Source organism: Triticum urartu, unplaced genomic scaffold (genome assembly GCF_003073215.2).
Source record: "Triticum urartu cultivar G1812 unplaced genomic scaffold, Tu2.1 TuUngrouped_contig_8454, whole genome shotgun sequence".
NCBI classification, from domain to species: Eukaryota; Viridiplantae; Streptophyta; class Magnoliopsida; order Poales; family Poaceae; genus Triticum; species Triticum urartu.
In genome coordinates this window covers 1-11243 of record NW_024119405.1, presented here as the reverse complement: position 1 = coordinate 11243, position 11243 = coordinate 1, and the positions used below count along the sequence as shown (strand labels likewise).

Below are 11243 nucleotides of genomic sequence, written 5' to 3'. Positions count from 1 at the left end.
GGGCAGGCGGCGAAGCGTCGGGAGCCGCTGTGACAACGCTGGCAGAGAAGGCGGGCGTAGGCTTCCTCAACATGAGAGAGAACGCGAGCGCCCACGCTTCCATGTCCAGCCTTCTTTCGAGCGGGACGCCGCCGAGCCTGGCGACTCGATCCTTCCTGGCGCCGAGGAGCTTATCCAACCGGGCCGGCGGGATCTGCTCTATGAACGCGAGGTCTCCTCAGCAGACGCCGTGGAGGATGACAGTGAGGTCGTCGATCTCGGCGAAGATCGCAGCCTGGAGGTTGCGCAGGCACGCACGTCAAGTGCTGCTCGGGAATAGGGTGTAGCCCAGCGACAAACTGCGTGGCTACTGGCTAGAATGTCCATCTTCTGGGTGCGATCTCCGATGGCGGCCATGACCTGCTCCAGCTTGATCTCGGATGCGGCGTCTCCTGCCATCATCGAGGAGGGTGTGAGAAGTTCGATCTTGTTCTGCAACGTGCAATCGATCCTCGTAGGGTCTATACTTTCCTGCCCGATCGAGGCAGTTTTTTTGGTATCACCAAGATTTACTAATCAAACTCCAGGTGGACAGGAATACCAAAGGGGTCATGTGATTGCACCAACCAAACATGTCTTCCTAGTTGTAGGGAGTGAGGAAACTTAGCTAACCTATTTTGTTTGGCCGCGGGTCGATCTGTCGTACCCACCACCAAGCACCAATCACCCGATCTGTGAGCTCCGCCCACGAGCATTGTTGCTCCCACCACCGAGGACGTCACCCCGGCAACCAAGACCACCCAAAACAGTCGCCGCGGTTCTTAGACACAACCGAGTAAAAACGGGTAGAAGGCCTCTCCTTCCACCCCAAAATAAGCCCCTTGATGCAGGGTTGAGCCAGCTAGACCTCGGCAGGGAACGACCGTCGGAGGCTGCCAACCAAGACGCACACCAAGTAATAAGTCCACCATGACACCCGACAGCAGGGTCGGGAGGCCCCTTTCCCCCTTCCCTGGAGCACCCCTGCCACCACCGGCTGACCACAAGCTCGCCACTAGTCACCGCACTAGGCACCCATGAGTAGTGGAGAGAGAGGGTCACAACACCACCACTTAGGTGCCACCTCCACCAACCAAGACGGCCATGGCAGAGGCCCTCTCCCCCCCTCCCCCAGTCCGGACTGCTCGCATGGCTATCCGACCGAACCGCCACCGCATCCAGCGCTCAAGTGTGCAGCCCCGAATGCCGCAAGTCATGCCGTCGTTGCGTACTGCAGCGCCAACCAAGTTTCGCCTGCCTGTGCCCTCCTGCGATGGCTAGGGAAAGGAGGAGAAGGAGGGGGGACCCCACCAACAAAGGCTAGGATTCCCTCTCGGTCGCATGCGGGGTGACGTGGGAGCGGTGAGGAGGAGTAGGTGTTTCATCCTCCTGCTCTCAAACTATTCATGGGATGGAGGCATCGTCCTAGACGATTCAATTTTGTACTTTGATTTGTCCCTACGGCTAAGGCCAAGCCCTAGTATTGCCAAGTAAACATTACTAATCTATCTCGGCAACCACATCAATTTTTACTTGCCTTAGGGTGTTATTCTTTAAGTATGAACTAACTATCCATCTATATTTGCCTAACATCTTCTTTCCCTTCTTATCTTATTAATACAAGTCATCCTTCGTTTCCCTCCCTCTAATGTCTAACCACATGGTAATTCTCTTACATATACTTCTTTTGAGTGGAAAGACAACTTAATAAATTAAAGAGAAAAGTATACTTTTCATCCCTCAAGTCTTGGAAGTCTCGATTTGGTCCCGTAACTATAAAACCGGAAAACTTACCCGCCAACACTTAAAACCAGACTGTTTTTGTCCCTTGAGCGGTATCCCAACTCTTGAACGAGACTAATTTTGTCCCAGGAGCGGTATCCCAACTCTTGAAACGACACTACTTTTGTCCCTCAAGCAATATCTAGGCTGACTCGCCGTGGTTTTGACCGGTCCAAAGTGACACGAGGCCAGGCTTTTAGGTACAAAGAACGAAGAAAAGAACACGCAACACTCACGTTAAGTATCATAACATGTGTTGTGTATGCCAGTCGCGTGGGCCATGGTACTCTTCCGGCCATCACCCATCAGGATAACCCGGCCATCAAGCATGTACACGCATCGGCACGGCTAGTAGGGCCGAGGACGGTTGGGCATGACGAGCTTGGAGGCTGGGTTCCCAACGCAGAGATGGGCGCGGAGCAGCGCCTGATGGCATGCTCCCGAACAGCTTGCCAAACTAGGAGGACGCCGTCATGTCGGCTACCATGCCACCCTCGAGCTTTGTCGTCTCTGCCACTGAGCTAGCCACGGTGGCACCGCAATCCTCTCGGCCATGTCTGTCAGCTGGGGCGAGCGCGATAGCTCACGGAAGGAGCGCCGGGAGTGGGCGAGTGGATGCCATCGGATGCGCAGGTGGTCTTGAGGGCGGCGTCGGCCACCGGCATGAGCTCCTGCGCCAGCGAGATGCCATTGGATTGCCAGTGGATGCCAACCCGGTCAAAACCATGCCTCGTCATCGTGAAACCACTTGCAATCATGAGAGGGACTTAGCTTGTCCGGTTTGTAGAGTTGAAGGTGCAGGTTGTCTGGTTTTATAGTCGAGGGACTAAATCTAGACTTCGTCAAGAATTAAGGGATGAAAAATATACTTTTCTCCAAATTATATGAAGATCTACCTTTTGTGATATGTTTACATAGGTTCCGATGATCTATTTGATTACAGTTTTAGATGGTCAAATGTTTCCTTCTCTATGGTAATTGCTTATGTATCACACTCCGCCTCACCTCCTGGTCCCCTCCTGTCCGCCTCCCCAACCGTCCGCCACCCCTCCCCTCTGCCTCCCACCCCCTCCTCTCCGCCTCCCCTCCCGCCGACGTATCTCGGCTGGGCATAGCCTGTGCGTGGGGTTGATGGCAGCGGCGGGGAGTCCCTCTGTCGTGGCTTGGAGGCATGGTTGTGACGGTGGATCTTGAGCGGGCGCCTCGGGGCGACGTGTGTGTGGCCATGGTGCCGGTCACGCAGTGATTTGGCCTACTCTACATTTGGCTGTCTTCATCGTCGGTCCAAAGGGATCTGGTCGGTGGGTGTTGCCTCGCGGTGGCTTCCCAATGGTGGATCAAGTGGAGGAGAAGAGGGTGGACTAGCTGCTGAAGTGGGTGAGGATGCCACCATCGTCGGTGGCGCCCGTGGGTGTCGTTTTCCTTGTTGGAGGCGATGGTGGGGGCATCCCTCGCTCCATTGTTTCTGGGGGAAACCTCAGATCTAGAGGAGGCTAGCACTAACGGCGTCACCCGTGGGTGTCGTAGCCTTCGTTGGAGGCGTTGAGGGGCCTCCTGGATCGGATGATGGTGAAGTTTTTGTCGTCACCCGCGTGAGGGCATCATATTTGGAGGCATTCATCGGCTGGACGGATATGTGGATAGATTGGTGGTTGGGTGTTGGTAGGTTGTGGAGCGGTGCTTCATCCTACAGCTAGCACTAACGGCGTCACCCGTGGGTGTCGTAGCCTTCGTTGGAGGCGTTGAGGGGCCTCCTGGATCGGATGATGGTGAAGTTTTTGTCGTCACCCGCGTGAGGGCATCATATTTGGAGGCATTCATCTGCTGGACGGATATGTGGATAGATTGGTGGTTGGGTGTTGGTAGGTTGTGGAGCGGTGCTTCATCCTACACATCGATGGCGGCAGATCTCGGCGGCTTGTTGCAATGAAGACTCGGCATCCCATGGGTGGCGATGGACTCGTGCAGGAGGACAACGCTGTTTGGTGTCGTGGTGGCGTCGATGGGAGAGAGTCTTGGCAAGGTCAATGCATTAGTATCTGATCTGAGGATGGATCGATGGATGAAGGAGGTGACGACCTTTGCAGCATGCGCATGTGCTGCCCACTGAAAGTGTGCCGGACCGTTGTGTAACCCAGTCCAGGTAGGCTTGGACGGGCATCCAACATTAGATATTAGGTGTTGGTGCGATGTCTGTTTGGTATTAGTCTCGGACATTCGACACTCCTTCATCACGGGGATAGGAGTAGCGACAGGTGTTGCCAAGATGATTGCTTCAGGCTTACAGGACTTTGTGAATAATTAATAAAATGGCTGCATGCATCGCCCAGATGCAGAGGCCAGGGATACGTCCTTCTTTTCAAAAAAATGTACCACTCTTTTCGATAATATTACACTTCCAAACTAAACTTGTCTTCGTTGTTCCAACTATGATTTGCTACTGGAAGTGATATGTCCAGGTATACCAATGAAGATCTATGTTGTGGACCACTAACCAAGACAGGGTCCTCGTCATGTGAGAATTTCTAATGTGTCTGCCGAGAGAGGAAGCGGAGGAAGCTCTATAGGAATGAGATCCAATCTGATACCATGAAAGAGATATTGGTAGGAGAGAGAATTTCGGGGGAAACAACTTATGATTGTACACCACAAGGCTCCAGGTTTTATAGCTCAATGGACAAACAATAGGGCTTACACAATACCGCCATTACGATCTACTGGTGATATGCAATTTCAGATATGGACAGATATGACAAGCACACCTGGCAAGGAAAGATTACGGTACGATCGTGTTTATATATTTGTTCTCTAACAGCATGGCACAACATTCAACAGGCGAAAACACTCCTGTGTATTCATCTGCTACATAAAATTCTGAAGCTGTTTCCTGGTCGTTGTTCCTTGGCCACCACAATCATTAAGGAATCTAAAAGTCAAAGTCGAAGTGTATGTGTGGTTGAGGTTGGAAGATGGCATGATCCAACGCTAAAAAATTGCAAGATAACGTACTCCAAACTTCTCTTTGATTATATGAAGCGAAACTTGTGTGTGCAGTTTGGTTTGTGTATACGCGTTGATCTCTTGTTGGCTTCCTGCAACATTCAACATTGGCATATAACTAGCTAACCCACTGATAACACCGCAGAGTAGGATATGTGAAGTAAATTATAACTCATCTAGCATTATCCAGAATATACCTCGATGAAACTGCCAAGGTTGGGTCTGCCCCCAACGATATCGTAGTTCTTGATGCCAGAATAGGATATCTGAAGCCTTTCGATGAATGGCACATATGCAATGTCGACCTACAAAGAATATATATCACAACAAAACCATGTATTTCAAAAAACATTATTCTTCTGAAATATTTTCTGAACTTTGGCCATGAACAGAGGAAAGGGAACCCCTGATGGAGTGACATACACATACCAAGCTGAACTGGCCAAGGAAGAAAGGGCCATCGCTGAACTTTCCCAGGGCAGCCTCTATTTTATCAACAGCAGTAACTAATGAAAGAAGGTGCAATGTGAGCACAGACTGCATGCAGCCTTTAAACGTAGAACTTCTCAAACAAACAAACATGTTGTAAGTAGCACTGTTCTGTTCTATTTGTTTACCAGCTTCGTCTGTCACATCTCCCTTGGAGCGTAGGCATGAGAAGAAGGCGCTGGCGTTGAAACTGTCGCTGTACGCAAGCAGTTCCTCGGCAAATTGTTTCTTCGCAGAATCCTGGTTGTTTACCATATCACGAACACAAACTTCAGTTCCACTAAAACCATACGGGGATTGAACGTGGGTGTTTGTCTCTTACATGAGGGAGCAATGCTGGGCCATCGAAATTGTTGTCGATGTATTTGAGCAGATCCAAGCTCTCCCCTATCACCTGCTTGTTGTGCTCCAGGGCAGGCACCTGTATGTCCAACATATATACAGAGATGTGGGCATGAAGAGAAATTATTAGAGTGCAAATCTGAGAGAATCATAGTACTACCTTGTTCTCTGTGTAGACTTTGTCCTTATACCAGGCTGGCCTGTCCGCGAGATCTAGCGCGACTATTTTGATCGTGTCCTGCAAGCCCTGGACAGGAATCGTATGCCAAGGAAGAAGATTCTTCAAAATTTATCAGGGTACCATTCTAAACTGAAAAAACAATACTCCCGCTAGTGCCGTCAAAGAGGGGAGGGGGCTCGGAGGAGGCGGAGGTCAGGTCAGCGGGGTGATCTTCTCCGGCGGAGCTGCGAATGCTGAATTCATTAGGAGGCCGAGAGAGTCAATCGAGAACAAAGGCATGAAATTGTGCGCCTACATGACCGGTACGGCAGAACGGGCGGCCATGGTGACGCGGTTCAGGGCCATGGCGAGTGCTGTGCGGGTCAACTGGCAGTGGTATGTAACAGCGGTGGGATGGAAGAACGAGACTAGCTAGAGACAAGATCAGTTGGATGCAAGGGGGAGAGAGTATCTTTAACGTCGATTCCCTACGTTGCTGTACCACCAATCTCGGTGTTGACCGTCTCCAAGTCTCGTTGCAAGTAGTACTATTCCATTCTGATAAAGATCCTCGAGCCTGCTCGTGATAACAATGATGACGTGAGGCTAGCCGGAGAGACGTCCGAAGATGGTTTCGTATTTTTTTGTAGCCATGTGCAATTGTTCCATTTCCATGTCAACGGTTTCAAGGAGGATTTGGCCACTGACTGCTTTGAACAAAGGGCGTTGGGACTTGGGACGGGCATCACAAAAAATAAAAAACCGAAGCTCTGCCACTCCTGGCAACCCCAAATCTACAGGACATGACAAGCTTCGAACCGTGATTAAAATTGTTTGAAATTGATCAAAACTGTGATTAAAAATCATTGCACAATTATGGTCACATTTTTTAAGTGTAATTAAAGAAGTTCACAATAAGAAATGTTAATGAGTTTACCAAAAAAATGCAGCTGCTACCCTTTATTCTCCACTTAAGTAATGTTTTCCATTACTGCAATCTAAACAACAACCGGTACTTAAGTGCTTGCAAGATGTTTCTAATAAAAAGTGCGTTGCAAGATGGGCAGTTTTTAAGATACACACTGTACTAGGCACACATTGCAATCTTATCCTGGCTGGCCCCCGCGTCGCCTTCTTGGCTGCTAAGGAGGAGAAACCCTAGCCGCTGTAGAGTCCCCCTTCTTAATATTCCTCATCGCGCCGAATTTGGGTGAGTGACTATAAACATGGTGTTCGTGTATATATATACTTATGTGACATCTCAATAGTCCATAAAGGGTGTGGAACATCACCAGGAGACCATATTTATGACCATGTCGCCATGTTTTTTTTGGGGGGGGGGGGGGGGGGGGGGGGGGGGACTTTTCTCTGTGTGTGTCGAGCGGCTGCGGCTAGCCTTGGTGTGGTACTGCGCCTACGCGCGACGTACTTCCGCTAGGTTACATCTGGTAGGTTCTCAACAGGCTCCGATAGCTACATCTGGCAGGTTCTCAGCCCAGTCGGCGACTATATGGTCTATGGCTTGGTGGTGATCTAAATCCGGTTGGCGGGCTGAGGTGACTGCTGATTGTGCTGCAACAAACTCCTATAGATTCACGATGGTGGTGGTCACTGCAAAAACATTAGGAGTGTTCATCTTTGAAGATTCAGTGGTTGACTGTGGCGGTGAGATGCAAATTATGGATCAGGACTTGACGCAAAGGGATGGTTGTGCAGCGGAGGTGGTCGCATCGCATTTAGCTGCTGGGATCGTGCAAAAGTGATGGCGTAAACACCTAAGTGACTTTGATGGTGGTGCTTCTAAGCACCCGGTCTCGAGCTTTTGGGTGAAAGCCTAGGTCTGACCTGAGATGGTTATACATGGCAATGATCATGTTCTCTCGGGATCTGGGGTGAAAGCTTAGGTCTGACCTAAGATGGTTATACTATCTCCGTCCTGGTTTATTGGTCCCAGTTATATTTTGTGCCAAATTTTGATCATAAATTTAATTAATAAAATGTTCATGCATGTCACAAGAAATTATATCATTGAAAACTATGTTTAAATACGAATCCAACGATATAATTTTTGTTGACATGCGCTAATTTTTTGTCAGTTAAATCTTTGGTTAAAATTTAGCACAAATTACAAAGAGGACCAATAAAACAAGACCGAAGTAATACATGACAATGACTATGTTCTCTGGGGTGAAAGCAATAAACCAAGGACCGAGGTATTCTTTATGTATTCCTGCTTGTACTCAATAGTTAATTTCAAAAAGAAAAGTGTGGTCCAGAACCCTAGACTCGTGGTGCCCTAGATTTAGTGGGTGCTCGTACGTCCAAACTGCATCATCATACTTGCCCTTCTCCTTATTTATACAAGATATTATCCTCGGCCGTTCCTCCAGTCTCAAACCGCATGGTAGTTCTAACTTCTAAACAAATACTTTCGTGGCTCCACATTGAATCTATCTGGATGTACAAACACGATGAGGAGATTAGTGCTATCTTTTACTGCTTGTCTATTAGTTTGGGCTGGGAGACATCAGGACAAATCATATCTGCACAAACTGTGTTGGACGTGTGCAGCGAGTCGTCGCACGTGCCGAAAGGAAAGCAACTAGGAAACGACCAAATACGTCCATGTCGTGTTCTAGATTTATATGCAGTCATAAAATACCGCATATGCTAGAATAAGAACCAGTCTGGTGACAACGCGTTTTTAGCTTTGAGCCTGTTGTGGCTTCCGCCAGTCAACGTCGCCAAAGAAGTGTTCTTTTAGGACTTGGCTCCCCCGACTCGTAGAAGGATGCAACTTAGTTGCATCTACCGTCAAGAAGCATTGGACGTCCCTCCACCCCCATACTATTCAAGTTGCATCTTGTACTCCGCATTCTCTGCTAGCTTCTGTGGAGATGTGCTGCGTGGACATAACCTTGAGAGCTAAAGAGCGAGGCTTGTAAGATTTTTGGCACTAAACGAAGTTTTTTTTACATCAAATTACTCTTTATTATAAAATGATCACCATATTATCTTTTACAAGAGTATCAACAATATCTACGGGTGGATCTTCCATCCACCCCGCACACACCTTACTTCTAACTAATTTTGCTAAATGATGGGCAACACAATTAGTCTCTCTTGGAACATACTCAAAGATAAATATGTGAAAAATCACACGCAAGATGATATATATCATCAAAAACTGCGGCCAATAGAAGGAATGAGTGACCTCCATTCTGCATTGCCTCTATCACTTCTACGCAGTTAGACCCGACTGTAGTAGCCAAATTGAGACCAAACCATACGGCCAGTGCATCAACTATAAGGCATCTCCGCACCAATCGATTTTCCTCATTTCCTGTCGCGACGAATCTACCATTTGAGTCTCTAATAACAGGGCCATACCAGCCCCTAACTAAGTCTGGATCAAAAGCCCCATCCACGTTTATATTCACATAGTTGCTTCTTGATCTGTCCCAGCCATGTCGCTTGATCATTGCCTTTGCATCACTCACCATAGTATAGTTAGCAACCAAAATCTCTAATTCACATTGCTACGAACTTAGGTTCTTGGACCTTTTCATTATGCACTAACTTTCTTCTCTCCCACTAGAAATATCAGGAACCAATAGCATTTGCTTCCGTTGAATTTCCCAGACCAAGGACCACACATTGTTCAACTAGTTGTAATAATAAATATTCTAGCACAACTTCTCCCGCATGATCCACATCGCATGCTTTATGCACTAAACGAAGCTGGTAGGCATGAACAAGCAAGATTGCCTTGTTGGGTTGATGCCTTTGTTGCATGATGGGCCAAATGGGCTAGGTGTATTTTTCAGGACTGGGGTTGTTAACTTCGGTCTTTTAATGAGCACAGATTAAAAATCAACACTAGCCATTCAACAATTATTTGAAGTTCAGTCACGAGCTACTCGTTTAGTTCATGAGCTTGAACTTTTAATTCCAACCTTACTTCCATGCAAAAAAGTACCAAACCTACTTGTCAGTACCACTAGTCAAAGGACAAGCCAAAACAATTTACAGACACTAACATCACCCATTAACACCAAATCAATGTTAGAATAATCTCTTTATTGCATACTACAAATTTTATCTATTTCACAGATTTCAGAATTTTACTTTCTTTCAAAAAATTAAGTATTAATATTTTTCTTGCCACAAATTTTAAGACATGCTAGATGATTTGAAGTTTTCATATATGCCATTTCATGGTCGAGTGTCCATTTCTGAGCCTAGGCTCATTTGCACCCGGTCAAGAAAAAATCATAAAAAATACAAATGAAATGCAAAAAAATTCAACATTTTTTGGCATGGTAGATAATTTGGTGAATCATGTGCGCTCCAAAGTTCATCTCATTTGGACATATGAGTAGCTCTCAGCAAAAAAGACAAATCGGGTCAGAATAGTAGATGAACAATAAACTTCTTTACAGACCCCAAATTTGTCCTTTTTGCTGAGAGCTACTCAAATGTCCAAATGATCTAAAATTTGGAGCACTCCTTATGCACCAAATTATCTACCGTGCAACAAAATTGGAATTTTAAAACAAATCTAGTATTTGTTTTGAATATTTTCTTCATAGCGGGTGCAGAGGAGCCTGGGCACCGAATTGCTGCTCCCTTTCACAGTATTTTATTTTGGAATCTGCGGATCAATGTGTTGGATACTGAATCAAGTTATTTTCAGAACTATATCACCTATTGAGGTCCAAAAATCAAAAATGAACATGCTCTCTCTTACCCTTTCTTTTCACATATTGATCTCGCTAATTAGTGGTCAGATTAACTCTTACCTTCTTACCTCACATGTAGAAAGCGGGGGTAAGAGGAAGCATATTAAAATTTTCCCTCCGTAAGTATGAGATAATGGGATTAGCTTTTCTTGAAAAACTGACGTGACTGAAGCTTTAATAAAAAGAAGAAAATGAACTATAAGAGAGGGGACGATGATGTTAATAGATTGTCCTGATAAATTATGTCTATTGATCTTCTAATGCGCCTAGAAGAATTATGTATTCTGTTGTGCTTCACCTTGAAGTCACCACTTAATTTCTACAAAAATGCAGTCTAGCTAGAACCTTAGAGCATCTCTAGTCGTTGGCCTCCAGGGGGCGCGTAAAATCGCCACCTGAGGGAGAGCCGGTGCTAAAATCGGCATGGGGGCGAGCGGGTTCCCAGCCGCCGGCTCCAGGGCCGCACCCAGATGCCGTTTTTTTTATTAAAAAGGGGGTATTCGGCAAAGTTCGACAAATTTGACAAAGTATTCGGCTAAAGTTCGACAAACTGAATATATTCGACATATTCAACATTACATAGCAAAGTTATTGAAAAAAAGGCTGCAACTACAACTAAGGGGTGAAGAAGTCGCTGAGCGCGGCGAAGTCGTCGACGTCGCTGCCATCCTCGCCATCGCCGTCGATGGCCTTCTCCTCTTTGACGCGGA

At 47.0% G+C, this 11243-nt stretch overlaps 1 protein-coding gene across 1 annotated transcript; it reads right to left on the bottom strand.

Moving 5' to 3' along the window:
* Nucleotides 1-4461: 4461 nt before the first annotated feature.
* Nucleotides 4462-6157, bottom strand: LOC125531935 (protein IN2-1 homolog B-like). The gene is made up of 7 exons (XM_048696146.1): nucleotides 6108-6157; nucleotides 5792-5921; nucleotides 5612-5710; nucleotides 5418-5529; nucleotides 5230-5306; nucleotides 4998-5105; nucleotides 4462-4892 (listed from the first exon to the last, which is right to left on the bottom strand). Exons 1-7 carry the CDS (start codon nucleotides 6155-6157, stop codon nucleotides 4827-4829), a joined length of 642 nt encoding a protein of 213 aa, XP_048552103.1. The 3' UTR covers nucleotides 4462-4826.
* Between the last annotated feature and the right edge of the window lie 5086 nt (nucleotides 6158-11243).